At 38.7% G+C, this 18892-nt stretch overlaps 1 protein-coding gene and 1 long non-coding RNA gene across 2 annotated transcripts in view; one reads left to right on the forward strand and one right to left on the reverse strand.

Annotated features, from left to right (window-relative positions):
- COL1A2 (collagen type I alpha 2 chain) overlaps window positions 1–18426 on the reverse strand; it is a 35252-nt gene extending 16826 nt beyond the window's left edge. Inside the window, exons 1-26 of the mRNA XM_008149004.3 lie at window positions 18138–18426; window positions 15608–15618; window positions 15011–15025; window positions 14344–14379; window positions 13101–13193; window positions 11766–11819; window positions 8820–8864; window positions 8649–8702; window positions 8504–8557; window positions 8133–8186; window positions 7668–7721; window positions 7121–7174; window positions 5525–5569; window positions 5180–5233; window positions 5031–5075; window positions 4635–4688; window positions 4037–4135; window positions 3857–3901; window positions 3611–3709; window positions 3153–3206; window positions 2888–2995; window positions 2455–2508; window positions 2257–2355; window positions 1291–1344; window positions 783–881; window positions 338–391 (exon numbers count right to left, since the gene is read on the reverse strand). Of these exons, the coding sequence (XP_008147226.1) occupies window positions 338–391; window positions 783–881; window positions 1291–1344; window positions 2257–2355; window positions 2455–2508; window positions 2888–2995; window positions 3153–3206; window positions 3611–3709; window positions 3857–3901; window positions 4037–4135; window positions 4635–4688; window positions 5031–5075; window positions 5180–5233; window positions 5525–5569; window positions 7121–7174; window positions 7668–7721; window positions 8133–8186; window positions 8504–8557; window positions 8649–8702; window positions 8820–8864; window positions 11766–11819; window positions 13101–13193; window positions 14344–14379; window positions 15011–15025; window positions 15608–15618; window positions 18138–18207 (1557 nt within the window). The 5' untranslated portion in view covers window positions 18208–18426. The remainder of the gene's footprint in view (window positions 1–337; window positions 392–782; window positions 882–1290; window positions 1345–2256; window positions 2356–2454; window positions 2509–2887; window positions 2996–3152; window positions 3207–3610; window positions 3710–3856; window positions 3902–4036; window positions 4136–4634; window positions 4689–5030; window positions 5076–5179; window positions 5234–5524; window positions 5570–7120; window positions 7175–7667; window positions 7722–8132; window positions 8187–8503; window positions 8558–8648; window positions 8703–8819; window positions 8865–11765; window positions 11820–13100; window positions 13194–14343; window positions 14380–15010; window positions 15026–15607; window positions 15619–18137) is intronic.
- On the forward strand, window positions 171–6940 carry LOC129151410 (uncharacterized). The gene is made up of 3 exons (XR_008558093.1): window positions 171–375; window positions 483–639; window positions 6840–6940. It is a non-coding gene; the product is annotated as an uncharacterized LOC129151410 (long non-coding RNA).
- Window positions 18427–18892: the final 466 nt, after the last annotated feature.

The raw sequence follows: 18892 nt of genomic DNA on the forward strand, positions 1-18892 counted from the left end.
TTCTGGGTTTCCTGCTAAGGCCCAAATACCATCTACCAACTTTTGATATGGTTCACTGGAAGTCCATCGATAGAGGGCAATTAATGAAGGTCAGAGAATGAATTAAATAAAATCCGAATGCATCCATAAATAATTCTGACTTGACATATATTCTGTTTTGTTATAGCTCACTTCCTTATAAGTGTGGTTTAAAAAAACAAAACATTTTTAATAGTAAAAGAATCCCAGGGGTTGTCATCTTGGAAAGAACATGATGGGATGATGTCAGGTGGCCTCACAGGAAGAGTGTCCTAGATGAATACCACGCGGATAGATCTACACAGAAATTAGCACCTACCCGGACACCAGCAAGACCAGCGTGACCTTTTTCTCCAGGTTTGCCAGCATCACCCTGTAATAAACATTAAAAAAAATGTTACACATTAAATGGCAAATTAGCCATAACAATTTTGAAATGTTCATTTCTTGCTTTTGTTTTTTAGATTCCTAGTCCTTGAATTCTGTTGTCTAAGTTATGATCCATCGCCCTGCAGCTCCATATACAACAAGGTACACCTGTGTCTGCAGAAGCATGACTCGGGAGGTGGATTTTCAGCAGGTGTACAGTGAGTGATACACTGGACTCCAACTTTTAATATGGTAAGTGGCTTGCAATTTTCCCATGTTGAGAGGAACCCCTTTGAAACAGAGTAAACTGAGGCAAGAGAGAAATGCCAGAGTTTTGGGGAAATGTGGCCCAAAAATAAAAGTGCCAAGGGAGAGGAGGTTGTGGTGATTCTTACAGTGGGGCCTTTGGGCCCAGGGAATCCGATGTTGCCAGGCTCTCCTCTTGCTCCAGCTGGGCCAATGGGTCCGGGCCTGCCGTCAATCCCAGGGAGACCCTGAAACCAGAGTTGATTGAAACTTTACCCAGCATCAACAGGGTCTCACGACCTCAGGCTTGTGATCCAGCATCTCCATGATGAATTATGAATTATGAATCCCTTTTCCTTTTCTAAGTAGGATGTCGTTACATGCACAGCCAGTCAATTTCATAAGTACACAATTCTTTTCATACCCTTGTCACCCTCTCCAATGTTCCCTGTCATGTTTTTTTCTTTTTCCTTCTTTCTTTTCAGTCCTGTATTCGTTTGGACTCCGTAATTGCAACCCATTATTTTGTGTTCCCAGATGATGTACATGGCTGATATTTATTTCCAACGTATTCTTGTATAAATAAGCCACAAAATAGACTTGATAAGGGTGCAATAAGTGTCCTTGAAAATATAATGGAAAAGGAACAATACTTACCACAGGACCTTCTTTACCAGCTGGGCCAACATTTCCAGGGGAACCAGGAAAACCCTGTAAAGCAAATGAAGATGCTTTCATATTGGCACTTTCATGCACATACTACAATTAGTATGTTCATGAGGCACCAATTAATTGAAATCTCACAAAAGCACTTTCCCCTACTTTTTTTGTTCATTGCCTGGGGTAAATCATTTGGAGTATTAGCCACTAGCTGGGAAATATGAAAAGAACCCTGAAATCTTTTATTTTCTATTTGTTTTGTGCCTTTCCTTTTACAGCTGATCTGTTTATAGATATCTCAAGACACTGTTGAGCAACATACTATATGGGCAAAATATATCATGTTATTTACTCATCATAGGAAAACAAATACTTTTAGCAAGCAATTTTCCAAAGTGGATTTTTTTATTGCTATGTTTGATGTCTTTATCAGTTGTTTATGGTACAGTTACAGTTGATATCCATCCATAAGAGATAACAGAGGCAAAAAAATTACTCTATTGCTCTGGGTCTCAAGGTCATTTCTCCATAGCAAGTGTGATGCTGAATACATTACAGCACTTTGTGATAGCTGGAAAAATGATTTCACTATGAATCTAATAAACTGATAATGTATAGCCCTAATACATTTCACGAATACCTTATATAAAACTCACCAATTGAGATAAAAGATTCATGCTGATAGAACTAACCTAATTTGGATATATGAAAATAAATCCATTCTTCCCCAAACCTCATAGCCATTGTATCAAGTAATAAATAGGAAATTTATGAACTAACCAAATGTGTAAAAAAAATCTCTACTAGGCTTTGATGAAGCTAAATTTAAAAAGGCAACCATCATCAAGCCTGCTAACACGTTTACTTTTCATTTATTTTATTGTCGCCTTCAAATAATATTCATCTTTTTTAAAAAGGAAACAGTGACATGTGTTACTTGCTCAGAATCAATTGGAAACTTACTCGGGGTCCCATGAGACCAGGCTCTCCAGGGCGACCAGCATCTCCATTGGGACCTCTAGCACCAGCAGGACCAGTTGCACCACGTGGACCAGCAGGGCCCTGTTAAAGAGAAGGGGAGGGGCAGGGCTGAAGTGAAGGACACAGCAACCACCAGAAGCCTCAAGCTCCTTCCCAGGAAATGAGTAATAGACAACCTACCATGACACCAGCTCTGCCATCAGCTCCAGGAAGACCACGAGAGCCAGGATTTCCCTGTAAGAAAGTACATGAAGCAGAAGAGCATTGGAGACGGTCCTTGAACCAGGTGGGGCAGAGTTTATTGAAACACGGCATGATGCAAGCAATCTTGATTCCCTTAAGGGGGAGATATGGACTCAAACCAAGTCGCAAACTTTTACCCGGACACCAAAGGAATGTCTGGAGGAAGCATTTTGCAAAAGTGGGTCATCATTGTTTCCAGATCTATTTTATAACATGCCGAAACGCGAGTCACTGATTTAATACACCAGATGGAAAGCAGATGCTTCCTCCGTCTAGAAAATGCACTCAATAATTCTGACCAATTAACACCCAGGGAAAGGGTGTTATCATCTGTCTCTGGTGTGTCTGGTCAAGAGCATTTGGAACCTACTCTCAGCCCAGCAGGTCCTGGGGGGCCAGCGGGGCCAGCTTCACCAGCGGTGCCTCTCTTTCCTTCTTCCCCACTGGGACCAGGAGGACCTTGAGCTCCAGCAGAGCCCTGTTTAATAAAAAAAAAAAAAAATAAAAAAAAAAAAAGAGGAGGGAATAGGAAAAATCATTTTGATGTCATATCCGGGTGGAGAAAAAGTTAAAGTATTACTTTGGGGATTAAAAAAGTAATAACTTCATAAAATTATGATAATAGAACTACTTACGGGCTCACCCTTGTTACCAGTCTCTCCTTTGGAACCAGCTGGACCAGGCTCACCCTAGGGTTGAATACAAAACAGTGGTCAAATGACAGACATGTGTCACAACTTTCTTGCAGACAAACACCTTGGAATGTTTATAGATCAAGGTAAAGAGAAACTCATGTTCTCTAAGAAATGTGCCCAGTTCATGTGGAAATGTCTCACAGGGGAATAGTGTTGGTGGAAAGGACACGACTGATAGTGTTGAAATGTGCCTCGCTGACCTCTGGGTGATAGTCTAGGATAGCAGGAGGGAGAGACTGTACATACATGTACAAGCACTTATAGAAGAAATACCAGTCAAAAATGCTAAGGAAGAAAAAAGTGATAATCATGAAACTACCAGAGGAAGTCTAGATGCTAATGAAAGGGTGGTAGAGGTGGGGTTTCAGGATGATGAGAGCTACAGCCCTGACACTCACAACGAGTCCTCTGGGACCAGCGGCACCAGCAGCACCTGGAGGGCCAGGAATACCTCGGGGTCCAGGGAGGCCAGGGGCCCCAGCAACGCCAGGCAGGCCCTGTGAAGGAAAATGCAGCGTGGTCAATCCTGAAGCCACGGGCAGGAGAGGCAGCACTCACTTAGTGCCATTAAAACCACAGCAGCAAATCTGAGCTATTGCCCCCTTCTGACATCTTCCTTGCCTCCATCCCCACCATATACTCACAGCAGCACCCTTAGCACCAGCCAGGCCATTGGCTCCAGGGTTTCCCTACAGGAAAAAAAAAAAAAAAAAGGAAGGGAGAAAGTTATCAGGTAATAGAAATATTTGTCTTCTTCCTTGACCCCAGCTTCACTCTTTCTCTCCCCCTTCCACCAAGTGAGGTTAATGACAGTGGCTACTTACAGGAGGTCCGACGGGGCCAGAGAGACCAGGAAGACCCACTTCACCACGGGGACCGGCAGGACCAGAAGGACCAGGGTTACCAACAGGTCCAATTTCACCCTAAAAGAGGGAATGACACTGGGGCATTAGCCAGCACGTAATGAAGTAGCATAGCTCCAGTTTTAGGACACCGATTTTATGAAATTTCTTCAGAATTGCAGTCATTTCCCTTATCTAGTCTGGTACCACAAGATTTGGGTTTGGAATCTTATTTTCCTGGCTACCATCCTGATTCTACTATCCTGGCTACCACTGCTAGCTTCATCTCTCTCTGTGTCCCTATGGTAGAGACTCTGGTTCTCAGCTAGTCAATCCCCACTAGTTTGGGAGTCTACCCCAGAGGAGGCCCACGGGATCATTTCTATGTTGCCATCTCTATCTATACTCATAGCGCTCAAGTGCAGAGAGGTGAAGTATTTCAAAGCTGGAGAGAGAAAACTGGACATTCTGTATCCATGAAGGTACCTGTTCTGAAATTATCTATCTGCAAACTCATTCTCTATCTTTCTCATCCCTATAGAAGTTTATCAATATAATGACAGTTGCACCGTGTTTTTACCTTGGGGCCAGGGGCACCTGGGAAGCCTGGAGGGCCAGCAGACCCAAGGGGACCCTGAAATCAAAGTAGAACATGGTAAGAAATTTTCTCCCAGTAAATTAGCAACAACAACAACAACAGAATATTGCAAGGCTTAGAGGGGCTTGCTCTTATTTAATATTGGCAGAGAAGAAACTGACAGCTGGTCTGTTGCCATTAGTATCTTCGCAAAGGGAAGACATTCAAGGTATCCAAGGTAGAGTAGATTTTACTTAATACATCATTCAAAAGCCCCAGGGGTAGTATGTATAATTAGAACCTTCAAAAGACCCCACCGATGTCTAAAATGGGGCTATTTCATAGGCAATTAATAAAGGAGATCGCTCCCACCACCCACGCTTCAGTGTCGAAACTTACAGCAGGACCCACAGGACCCACACTGCCATCACTGCCACGGGCACCCTGTGGAGAACATAAAGGAGAAAAGTCAAGTGGGAAGTTAAATAGCAGTTACTACAAGATCTTCCAAAAGGATGAAGAAAATGAATAAAAACAGAAGCACTCACAGCTGGGCCAGGGGCACCAACTCGTCCTCGCTCACCAGGCAGCCCACGGGCTCCCTAAAAGCAAAATATTTTCAGTGAAATCTAGAGCACCAACTTTAAAAAAGACACAGTCATCATTTACTTTGTCCATTTTCTAACATGCATAAGAATCCACTAGAAGTAAATAGGTCTTATTTGAATTCCAACGAAAAGGTAATAGATTTCAATGAAGTATGCAGAAGGCTATTAGAAAAATAACAAAGAAGACAATGCTGAGGGAAATATTAATTAGCAAAAACATTAAAGGAGTTCCAGCTTGCAAGGAGTGTACACGTGTAGGTTTACAATAAGGTAATTATTACTTACTGCTTGACCAGGAGTTCCATTTTCACCAGGGGCACCAGGTTCGCCCTACATGGAAAACAATTGAGGTTTTGTTACTCACACACACACACACACACACACACACACACACACACACACACACTTTTTTTCTGATTGGGCAATTTTTGCCCTATTATTTCCATTTGAACCATTCATATACTTTGTAACATTTCTTACACATATAGACTGTTAATTATGGCACACACATTTTAAAATGTTCTAAAATATGGATTTTATTTGGATAATACCAACTATCACAGCACTAGGGAGATGGGGTTGAGTGTTACCCCCACTCCAATTTCCCCTTTTTATTTTGGCTATCATTCAGACTAGGCTTAAATATTAGAAATGATTACAGAAAAAGAAAGAACAGAAGATACATTTGCTTTTCATATTACCATATTTTACCTTCTTTATTTTAACACTCATTATTTTTATTTTTGTAAAATATACATGAAAAGTTGAACTTAGTAATAATGTTTGGAGCTGTCCTTTATTTCCAATCTATATGCTTGAGTAAAAAACCTGCTGGTGAGGGTAGTGGTGGTTTAATTTGATGCCATGGCACAGGTAAAAAGAACTTTCCTTCAAGATAATCTGACTTAGACATAGAAGAAACAGGATTTGAGAGATCAGTTAAGGAGCCTTCATTTGTAGGATTCTATATGACGTGTATTCTTTGGGAACAGGCACTGGAATGGGAGTCAGGAATTCTAGCCTGTGTGCTTCTAATCACTAAATGTGACTTTGGACAAGTCACTCGTTCTCTTTAAGCCTCAGTTTCCCTCAGATGTAAAAAGAGGAAGTCCCCAGAGCTTCTTGCAAGCTTTACCATTTCATGATGCTTTGATTAGTAGTCTGAGCTATTATATTAGGCTCTAGAGAGAACGCGTTTGACCTTATCCATTTGTGTGGCAGCTGGAAAGTTAGGACAGATTCTCCATATTCATGTTCATTTCTGGTCCCGCTAGTATTCGTTACTCATTAATTTGTAATTACGTTGGTATTCACTTTAATATCACATTATCTCCTTAATAGAAGAGAGAACATTTTAGAGTTGAAAACGCTGTCAGAGAAGAGCCTAGCCAAGAGATAACACACTTCTGAGACTTTAATTACCTAATTAAAATTTTTTTGAGTGTGAATAGATAAATCACAGCAAAGAGGCTGAAAAGTGTATTGTGACATGAATGTATCTATCTAATTAGTGCAAAGCAAAGAAGAATTTACAGTTTAAAATAACATATAGTGGCCTAATATGTGACTCTATGTCTGTTTACTTTTATCTTGGCTGCAGAGATCAACTGAAATTATAGGAAGAAAGGAGATGAAGGAAAAAAATTATTGACATTGAATCTCAACTGTATAACAGATATTGAATTAAATAAATATTATTAAGAATTGGCCTTTTGTCACAGAAATCCCATGGTTCCCACCATTGAGGGATTTGAAGTATGGAAGAGAGAATAAGATACTCTTTAGACTATGAGTAGCTTTTGGTCAAAATACACTTTCTGGTGGCGATGGGAAATTACAAGCAATTGTTTTAAAAAGAACGTTTCTGATTTAGTATTTTACCTTAATACCTGGAGCACCAGGTTGTCCCTTCAATCCATCCAGACCGTTGTGTCCCTGAAAGGCAAATCCTTATTATTAAAATGTTGTTCCATCACAGCGCTCGGTCAAATCAAACATCTGTCTCTGCCCTTACTATCTCCTGGCTAACTCCTGTGACGGCTTCGGTAGAATGCAGTCCCAGGGTTCCAGCACCTGGCAAATGCCCCCCTTTTCCCTAGGAAAGCTCCCTGCACGGGAAATGGAAGGATATAGACGAGCTGCTCTCTTTAGTCCTCTCCATCGTTAATCATCTCCCTATCTTTAGATGCTGTAAATACCTCTTCAGCCATTTTATACAATTTTCTCTGTAGAGATCCCTGCTCCTTGGCAACTATGAACAGATGGAAAGAAGCTACTTCCCAGCGATCCTTCACTCTTTGACTCTCTTCACTCTGGCAAACTCCAGGACTTTGGATGCAAATATGTGTCACCCAGAATTTTAAACATAGTTGAGATTTTCCCTAAAAATAATCAACATTTTCTCTCATGGGGAAAATAATGTGCTCACCCTAATGCCCTTGAAGCCAGGAAGTCCAGGAGTCCCAGGGAAACCACGAGCACCCTTAAAAAACACACACACAAAGAAGACACATGAAGTTTTTGTTCCAAATAAAAAGTCAATTATTTATTCTCTCCAAAAGATTTCTTATCAAAATTCGAGCTTGGAATCAAAGACTAATATATTTTAATCACAGACTAGTAAATTAACTTGCTCTATTTGAGTAACGATTACTGTGGTGTTTGTAGAAAATACTGTGTTTAGCAGTTCATAGTATGTTTGCTGTAATCGATATTACATTATTTGCATTAATAAAAACTATGTCCATATTCTTATTTTGTCAGATGCCTTCAATAAGTGTTATAAGTATGCAGACCTCTAGGTTGTTATTTAGACTGATTTTAGTTTTAGCAACTATCTTATATGTGAGATGCTTCTGATGTTTGGACTATCTACTGCTGTAAAAAGTCTTACCTGTGGCCCAACAACTCCTCTCTCGCCAGGTCGGCCGGGTTTTCCAGGGTGACCCTGAAACACAAAAGCGTTATAGGGTTAACGTTTCCTTGGCAAACTCTCCAATGAAAGTGGGGGAATCTTGGTTTTCACAATAGGGAAAAATGGCATCACATAAAAATGTGGATCCAAATATATATTTAATTAACAATTCTATTTTCTTAAATATAATCCAATTAATTAATATTTCATTAACATGCTGTTTTCCATATGGGGACAGTTATATCGGGCATATTTGGCTCTTGGCAGAATACTTCATTTGAAGCTAGGAACTCTCGTTGAGGCAGGAGGATTTAAATGACACTTGGAAATGCTTAAGAGTAAATACTTACGTCCTCACCAGCCTTGCCAGGAGGGCCAGCTGGACCACGAGAACCCGCAGGACCCTAGAGAATGGGAGACCCATCATTGTGTTAGGATATATTAATACATTTTTTTAAAAAAGGTATTTATCACAAAGGAGATGAATGTACTTACAGTTTGACCAGGTTCACCAGGCTCACCAGCAGGTCCTTGGAAACCTTGAGGGCCCTAAGAGAAAACAATACGCCACACTTCAAGCCTTTATTTAATTCTATCGTTTTACATAAGAGCTTTTTACATAAAGGCTTTATTTTTTTTATTTTTCCACAGGCTTTTTGTACTTACAGGGGCTCCAGCTGCTCCAGGAGGGCCTCTGGGTCCCATCAGACCCTGGAAACAGGACAGACAGAGTTAGCACTGACAGTGGTCATGGCCCTGGTTAGGGTTAAAGCCATCACCATAGACGTTTTGTAATGGGACAGCTGGACAGAATGGCCATGGTTTTATTTCTTTGTTTTTGCCCTTCTCCAAGGAAGCATTTAAGGACCCAAGTTTCCTCCACTATTACTCTGCCTTTGCCTTTCCTTCGTTACTAACCCAAATCAGTAGAACTCAATGCAAATTAGATGGGAAAGCCACAGAGCCCTTAAAATTATGCACAGTGGACATACTGAGATTGTTCAAATGCAGTGAAGTGAATCAGTCTTGCATAGTTCAGAATACGTGCCTGCCTTCTATGCAGCTGACGAAGCATTTCCATTTGGATTCCCTTGATCATACGTCATCTCCCAAGTCATCCTTCGCTAAGAAATGGATATTTTTTATTGCCCCAGGGGCATAAATTGAAAAGGATAAGAGAATCCTTCTTAATGACTAGAGGGAGGTTTGTTATAACCTAATAGCTCCTTTAAGGGCTGTCGGTGACTGATGAAAATGTCAAACAAAATTGGATGTAATGAGGGGTAAAGGAAAAGTAAAATATTATTGAAACATCGGACTGGACGAGTCTATTGTATAATATTATTATTGAAAATATGGCCTGAATGGAAACCGATGACTCTCCCCTTTGTTCTTTATTCTGTAGCACATAAGTAGAGTAAAATAGTGTTACTAGTTTGCAAGGTAAATATCCATTCTTGATTTCCCTTTGCAGTAATCAATGCCCATGCAAGCTCTTCTGTAGGGGCCATTTCTTTATTGCTGAAAATATCACACAGACAAGTCTCCGGTAATTTGTTCATGACACATAGGGACTCTGCTGTCAAGCCTGCCCCACTGTGTTAATGCCAAGAGTGAAATAATATGAATTTTATGAAAAGGCACATCATCTTAATTATAAGAATTATTTATTTGGTCTTGGAAATTGCCTCGACATTCAAAGAAACTGTCACTTTTCAATCCAAATATCTTTTTAGGTATACATTAAAAAATAATTTCCTTTGACAGCATGAATTTTTAATTATATTTATTCATTTTTCCATGTATTTGCCACAAGTTCATTTACATAAAAAGGAGTTTATTTTGTGGAGGCTGTGAGACAGACAATGATTATTCATTAATTCAGGGAAGAACCCTCTAGGGTTTTACAGTTATTGATTTTCGAACATGGAAAATTATTTTGATGCTTTATTGCTGCCTATATTTCCTATTTGTGAAACACATATCTGTTGATTACATATGTCTGTGAATGTGTGTGGATGTGCAAGCTTAAATAATATTTTATTGATATTTAAAAGTAAAACACTCTGTCTATGCCCCCCAGAGAGGTGTTCCAAAGTCAGGGGAATCTGAAATCCATATTAATTTTCTGGGCTTATGTAGTCTTTTATTATTACTTCTTTTAGTGATTTGTTTTTTACCCTTTAACTTCTTCTTGAAATATAGGTACTGCTTAGTTGAAATTAGCCATTTCAACTAATGTCCAGCATTAGTTGAAATGGCTAACTTCAAATACCCAATGTAAACAAAGCCAAAAAGAAATCTCTAATTCTTAATTTCCTACATGAAGGTTTTAAATTACCAGGAAAAGTCAGGAAATTGCAAATCATCAATTAAAGGCACATAACTTTCAAGTGAGAGTTTTAATTTACAGAAAATATTATCTTGCCCTTATAGTGTATTAGTTTATTGTGGACCATTAACTCCAGCCAAATATCTTCTCCTGAAGATAGAGTACTGAATGCATTATCCAGGTGAAATCTATTTTTCAAGGACCATGTTAGCTCTGGGCAGATAAATACCTTCATTTGGAAACAATTAATTAAAATCCCTAAGTTTTATGTGTGCATTAAACTGTAGGGGTTAATCAACTTAATGTTTTAACTTCAACATATTTTCCCTCTATTTTATACATAATATATACTGTTGCATGCTCATATCAGTTTTTTTTCCTTAACAGCTCTCACTAATGCTTGTTAAAAGATTCACTTATTAAAGATAGATCATCATTGTCATAATCATATAGGAAACTTTTCTAAATGTCACTCAAATTATAGCATATATTGATGAATATTTGTGCTGAGTGATATAAGTGCTAAATTTTACTCACATTCTCTCCTATTAATTTGTAGTTAATAGACTAAAAAAGAATTTTAATCAAAATTAATAAAAAGAAACATTTCCTACATTTCCAACTCCTTGAGGGAGGGTGAGAATCTATCATATTTACTATTATATCCCCAATGCATATTACAATTTGGGGTTCATTGAAGGCCTGAGAAATACTTGTTGAATAAATTAGTATTTTATCCAAGCACTAGATGCATGATGCCATCCAATATCAGACATCTTGTCTGGCGGTTAGTCCTAGTCTTTCATTAGCCACCTGCATGACCTCGGGAAAGGGCTTAAGCTCTCTAGTTATAAAATGAATGGTCTGGACTAGAACTTGCTGATCCTTTCCAACAAGTTTATAAAATGTAATACTTCTGTGTCTCTAACGATGCTTGAAATTTGAAACAATATCAAAGGGTGTAAAAAATTTAATCAGAGTAGTCACTCTTTTGAATCAAATTGATTTATCTAAGTTATGATTACTGTGTCCAGAGATTATTTCTTTGATATAAATATCTGATTTATTCTAAGGAGGCATGTTTGTAGAGAAAATTGAACTCCCTTAAACTAGGCTTAGATTTATTTATGTATTTGAATACCAAAAAAAGTTGCTGCTTTTATCTGATCTAAGTATTGAATGCTATCTAGGTAGCTAAATAAATGGCAATGTGAAACTTAACATAAAAGAGATTCTCTATTCAGTAATTTTTTGGCTAAGGTAAAAAGAGATAAGCATACCATTGGTCCAGGGCCAAGTCCAACTCCTTTTCCATCGAACTGGGCAGCAAAGTTCTAGAGGAGGATAAAATAAACAAACATATGTATATATTAAACTTAAGCATAATAATTACCAGCCATGTAGTTCATTTTCTTATTCTACTTGTAAAGATATTTCGGTTGTTCTTTAAAAGGGAGCAATGCTTTTGATATAATTATTACTTTAGAATTCCATATCAAGCTAAATTCCTAAAAAGTCAGGGAAATACACACATTTTAAATTTAATCCATACCTAGTTTGAAGTGGGGAGCTCCCCTGCCTTATTTTTCAAGCCCTTTCATGCTATGTTCACCCTCTCTCTCCACTCCCATCTCCAACCCCTCCACTGAGGAAGGGGAGTTTTCTAAACTTTAAAAGTCACTGTAGGCCTCTGATAATTAAGCTGAGACCAACTCTGCATGTCCACCTGTTGCCTCACTCCTCCAGAACTATACAAAATGACTAAGAGACCTTTTTCTTGCTGGAGTTTCAAAAAAGATATAAGGAGTTTTCAAGTTTAGAGGGAAATTAAATTAAAATGCCCCTTAGAAGATTAAACTTTTTAAAAATAGTTCACAGTAATAACTTTACTGTTAAAGATCTCTCTTATAGTGGTAGATCTATTAAAGAAGGTGCCTTTTAATGCAACCACTAGATAAGCAATCATAATAAGATCTTTGGGGGAGAAAGGTCTTATTTTACTGGCATACAGTTGAGTATTGGAAGCAGACTTCTGATTCATAGTGCTAACCAATTAAACAAATATGTTTTCCTTCCTGCAGTGAGGCCATTTGGCACTCATGTCATTGTTAAGGACATAAAGCTAAAAGAAGATATTAATGAAAAAGGGAAATGTACTTTTCTCAAATTAGTTTCAAGCAAATTAAAACTGAACTGCTTGAATGTTGGTTCAGCAGACTTCAAGCCAAGGAGAACAAAAAGAGTAGAATGTTTGCGAAATTGCTTAAGAGCAAGGATTTCAGTTATAATTCAACCTAATCAAGCTCTTTAATAATGCAACACCTCTTATTTGTGCCCTACTGATGAAAGATATTAAATTCTCAAATTAAATAATGGTCGTGAGGGCTGCAGCCACCTTCAGTGCACACAAAGACCAGTCCTGTCATTGGCAGGAGCTCATAAAGAGACGGGCAAGGCAGAATTTTGAATGAAGAAACCAAAGAAATGAAATAAAATATACTAACATTCACATAGCAAACTTAACTGCTAAAAATAAATTGTACAATGAGTCTTCTTCCAATAGAGGTATAAGAAACTGAAGTTAGATAAATGTTAAAACTACAGCAGACACTTACCCCGCCAAGACCAGGGGGGCCAGGAGGACCAGGTGGGCCAGGAAGGCCTGGGATACCATCAGCACCATCTTTGCCTGGTGGGCCTGGTGGACCCTGTTATGTAAAAAGCAAATTAGGTCAGGATTAGACAGATCCCATAGGAATTTATACATGAAAAAGGATACCTAAGAATACATGTGGTAAAATTAGTTGTTCAGGCCTTTCAATGTGCAAGTGGTGTGGAAGTTTAATATGCCATATTTGTCTCTGATTAAAACTGACTTATGACAAGAGTCTATTTTAGAAGGAGGTTTAGTAACTGATATATGAAGAAGACACAAGGCAAGGTAGTTTCTCCGTGAGCAGGACTATTTCAGCCATTGAATATTAATTCATAATGGAGCTCCAGCATTCAAATAAAGGTAGAAATTATAGCTAAAATGTATGATTCCATAAACTTTATGTGGGTAACAGTGCAAAGTGATGAGCTATGCATATTGATTGTCAGTTTCTGACTGTGATGAACTTATTCCATTGTTTTGGTATGTTATGTATGAATAACAGATTAATTAATGTGATAATTAATAAAGCAGTTTTATCGCAGGGTAGAAAATCCTGCAGATTTCCTACCATTAACACTACTTATGTCGTTAAAGTAATTTACCGACATAATGCCATCTCTAATGCTTCATTTGAGCAGAATACGTTTAAGTCTGCACTTTCCAAAAGATATAAGATACAGGTATTTATGTATTGGCAAAAGCATCAGATAATGCAAAACCATATATGCCAAATAAACATAGCAGGGATCTAAGCATATTATGAGTAAAATGTAAGCCTAATTTGCACATTTATGACAGGTTGACTGATATTTCACTATTATTCCCAGCTACATAAGACATCTCAATTGAAAAGCAAACAAATGTATTAAAAAGGTTAGGACTATGTGGTGGTAGGTAGATACATTTCCATTATGTGTGTGTTGGACAGGTCATCCAAAAACAAAGAAAGAAAGACCATGCAAAGAACATGGCTGTCTGTAATAGTTTTGCTTTTTTTGAAGGATAATCTTAACTTGAAAAGAATATTGATTATATATAATAATGCTCATTTGCTTCTTCTGTAGTAGAGCATTATCTGCTTAAAAGGTGGTACAATTACCTGGATATATAATATTCCTATAAATTGTCAGTCTTCGGTAGTTTCTAGTGTGTAATTATTCAATTACGGGCCAAAGCCCTTTAATAGTTCAAAAATTACATACCCTTTCTCCACGTGGTCCTCTATCTCCATTTGGGCCCTACAAGGAAGATACAAATAGCACAATTCTAAATGTCTAAGCAATTTCCAGTGAACAAGCAAAGCATTCTTAATAGAAATTAGTCGGTGAGACTGATCTAACTACAATGTTATTAGATAATAGCTATAAAAAATAGCAGAGTACAAGAGTATATTGTTTTTATTATAATTACATGTAATATTTTTAAACTGGGAGATTGGAGACTCTAGTCCCCAGTCATTAGGCCAATATTATAACTACTATTTTTAGAAAGATGGTGTCTGTGGGTAAAATTACCATTTTGTTACATCGTTAACATCATATTTATATAGTCAAAGCCCTTTAAAATAAACTTTCATCTATTACCTATAATTAACATAATAGTCATTTCATCTTCAGAATAAAAACGAGTCTTTCTTTTTGTCTTTACTAGGTAGATCACCACTTTTTATAAGTATAATTAGAGATGATTCTGGAAGATAAAACTTTATCTTAAACATCAAAGCTACTTTATCTTATGGTGTAGCTAATGCATAGTTATGTGGGCAAGTCTTGGCAAAGTCTTTTTCTTCTATAGTCTACTATAAATTTAGTAGAATTAAAAGTTATCACTGATCATTTCAGATACTATTGAGAAGTATTAGACTCTTACCTTTCTTGCAGTTTCCTAGAAAAAAAATAAGTGAAAGATTATTATGAGGAAAATTGTATACATGTATTTTTAAATGAATCTTATTTTCATGTAGTATACAAATATAGTTATAAATATACATATGAATTAATATTACCTTTAAATTTCAAAGTACAAGTTTAAATTACATAAATAAAATAAAATATGTATAGAACCAAAATATATACTTATCTGTAATTATGCCTCAAATTCAATTCATGAACTAAGTATTTGTTCATAATACTTGCAAGTAATTCCAGGGGAATGACAAGATTCTCTAGCTGTGAGGTCTTCTGCTCTATGGTAGCTGATGCTAAAACCCAAACTTCCACTGGATTATTTACTCTCTATTTCTTATGGGTGTTCTTATGAGATTGGTCTTATTCAGTAGCCCCGCCCATCTTAGAAATGGGGGTGGGTACTTTCTAAGGCAGCCAGAAAGGTTTGACGACATAACTCTTGATGATTTTCTTGGGAATCCAGTTTGGTCAAAACCAAGGTAGCCTTCCCCAAAGAGGACATTACTGTGGCCAAGGCAATCAAAGTATATAAAAAAATTATCAAAATAATTTTACTCACCTCTTTTAAAGCTGTAGAAGAAATGGGAAAATAGGAAATAGTTATTAGTATTATTTCATTGACCAGTATCAATCAAATAGATATATTAGTCTATAAATTAACTTATCTAATTAAAGAACCAATTGCTTTTTTTTAATTAAGGATATTCTAATGACTTGGAAATTATGAAGGTCAAAAGTATGGCAGGGATCAGCAAGGTGATTTGCATGAAATATTAACATGGAACTATTTTGATTTGAATAGTTAATTATTTGCTATTTTATAAATCTGTGAAATACTAATGTGTCTGAAGGATATTTCTAATGCTTAGAAATTAAGCTGGTAAAGTACACAGGTATCAAGACCAGTAGGCTGATGAAGAAATAATTTCTGGTTTAGATAATTTTTAATGTAAATGTGAAAAAGGGAAGATTTGGGAAAGTATGTTACCTAAAGTAGACTTTGGTTTTTATAAAACCTTAAGGTTACTTAGTACACTTCACTAATTTTGTGCCAATCTTAATGTTATTTTTTTTTTTCCAAAAAAGTCTAACTGGCAAATTAGTCACCAGGAACATGGATTCATTTAGACATCTGAAACTTTGCTTTAAATTGGTTCACTTAAATAGGTAAGTTAATTTTACCAATATGTATTACTTTTTCCCCTTAGAAGGAATTGCTCTGTATAAATGGAAAAACTGGATTAAAAATCTTGAAAAATAACAGGGAAAATACACTAAAATAATATCCCCTCCTTTGTCATAATTGCTTTAAGTCCTTAAGACTGAATTCCTCTCCTATGGTATAAAAATTATAGGTTAACATAGGATATAAGTGTGGCCAAGTTGGCAATAAGATGAATCTCCCCCCCAAATTGCTTTGAGTAGGTGGCCAAGAAGTGTGTCATTTGGAGTGAGAACATCTGTTGCAATAGTCACAATTCAGGAGGGTGGACCACATCCAGCACTGACATTTAAGGGCAATTTATGAAAATTACTTTTAAATTAAGAAAATGATATGTTTACTTCATTTTGTCCATCAGCAGGAAGGATAATTATGCATGGACTTGATTAACGGAAGTCCTTATGATTTTGGATATTTGACTTTTAGTTACGCAGGCTGAGCCATTTTAAAGAATGTGTATTTGGTAATATTCATTCCAGACCGTAATTGGCTGTGGATCAGAAGGTGAGTTAGTTGCCTCCAAACTTCCCTAGGTCTGTTTCATCTTTTCTCTAGGAGCCAGCTCTTTCCTCCCACCCTCTGATCTCATAAAGAAAGAACTTGGTAATGTGAATTTGTTCGATGCCGTTACTCCTTAGTATCCACAGTATGTATACTATAAGTGGATGAAGGAAGAAAACACACAAAAAACTGCAATGGTAATGATGCAATTGTTGACACTGTGGCATGTGGCTGGAGCAAACTTTTTGGAGTGTTGGGTGTGGCCGACAGCGCTCAAACTCCATCAAGTCACTATCTTTGTCTGGTAATTAGGCAGCCATTTTCAACACAAAAATGGACTGGTTTTCTTCACTCTATCTTGATGTGGCAGTCTGGTCATAAAACCTACAGCTGGGAAGTGGCCTTGGGGTCCATCTAATCTCTATCCTGCATTTTAGGAAAGGCTCAGTTTGATTTGCCCAAGGTCACATGGTAAATTAGTGGCAAAGTCATGAGAAAACAAAACAAAACAATCTCTTGGGTCTCAGATCAGTGTTGATATTTCCTAACTTGTGTTCAGAATATCTGCTGTCGTTGGAAACATGTTGAACTCTCAGGCTCAACAAAAGACAGGGAAGATTTGATTAAATAATGTTACCATTTCCATAACCAGGTAATGAATTGAGAAGCTAATATAACTTTTCGTAATTGTGTCCATTCCAAGTAGCATCCATTTTCCTCCCCAGAATACACTGACTAGCTACTGGGAATGGCTTTAATCAGACAGGCAGACAACCTCTCTGTGTAAACCTGAGAGTCTTCCATTAGCTTAAGGCCTGGTCCCTTGCACTTTCATGGTCCTTCCTGCAGAGGGCGCATCACCATCATCATCATCATCATCATCATCATCATCATCATCATCATCCAGACAAGTCTTAAATCACCCAGAAGAGAAAAGCCCTTAGGGGGTTAGTTTTATATTACAAAACAGATAGGTTTCCAAAGCAGGTCTCAAGTTCTCCAAAGCAGGTCTCAAGTTCTACACGGTGGGCATCAGTGCAGTTATGGGGCCTGTTAGGGCCTTCCTCTCATCAGTTGTCATATCCCATCACAGGGGGAAAGACCTGTTCCCTTTGAGCTTCACGAACCTGAACAGATCAAGTTAACAGTCTCACTCCGAGTTCAGAGAAAAGTTCCCTAACGTTTGGGCGAGTCGGGGCTTTTTATGGTTTCATTTCCCAGACAAGTTACATGTCTCTCATTTACATGCCAGAGAGCCTTCCCTCCAAGCTGCACCGCGAACTGAGTTTAGACTTTCCTTTTCCTTTTTGCCCAACCGTCTACACTCTCTCTCCCCCGCTGCCCCAAACAAGCTGAAGGCACTTACATTGGCATGTTGCTAGGCACGAAGTTACTGCAAGCAGCAACAAAGTCCGCGTATCCACAAAGCTGAGCATGTCTACCACTTAGACATGCAGACTCCTTGTGTCGCAGAGCCCTGGGTCACCGGCGGAGGTATCACCTGGCGGGCGCAGGCATGCAGTCGTGGCCTGTACCTCCAACTGAGCCGAAACCTCCTGCCGCCTTGGTGCTAAAATAATAAAGCCCGGATCTGCCCTATTTATACGGCCCAAGTTTCCCTGGCCCGAGGGTGCCTCCAAACGCGCTTCCACCAATGGGAAGGCTGGGGCTGGGGGCCCGGGCAGCCACAGCTGGGAGGAGACTGCGGGGGCGCAGAGGAGGGAGCGCAGGGGGGAGGGACGTGGCCAAGGGGCTGGCTTCTTAAATTGGTTCCATTCTTTTTGAGGACGTGGACACTTTTGAGGCTTTCAAGGGGAAACTCTGACTCGCTGTCTGCATACCTCCGCCCTCCCCATCCCCCCGCCCTCCCCCGCCCTTTCCAAGTTTGGAAACACTGGTGGACACGTCGGAGCGCTCAGCAGACACCGACGTGGGCAGTGTGTGCGGACCTCGGGGCGGCGGGGTAGCGGTGGAGGGGACGGGAGCCGGCAGATCAGAGCAGGAGCTGTCCAGCCCGGCCTCACCTTGTGCCCTGCGGGCCACCGGCAGAGTGGAGAGGGCCCCGCGGGCGCCTTGGGGGCAGGGGAGGGGGGGAGTCAGGATCCGACGACGTGGCGCAGC

This window comes from Eptesicus fuscus, chromosome 14, assembly GCF_027574615.1.
Source record: "Eptesicus fuscus isolate TK198812 chromosome 14, DD_ASM_mEF_20220401, whole genome shotgun sequence".
Taxonomy (NCBI): domain Eukaryota; kingdom Metazoa; phylum Chordata; class Mammalia; order Chiroptera; family Vespertilionidae; genus Eptesicus; species Eptesicus fuscus.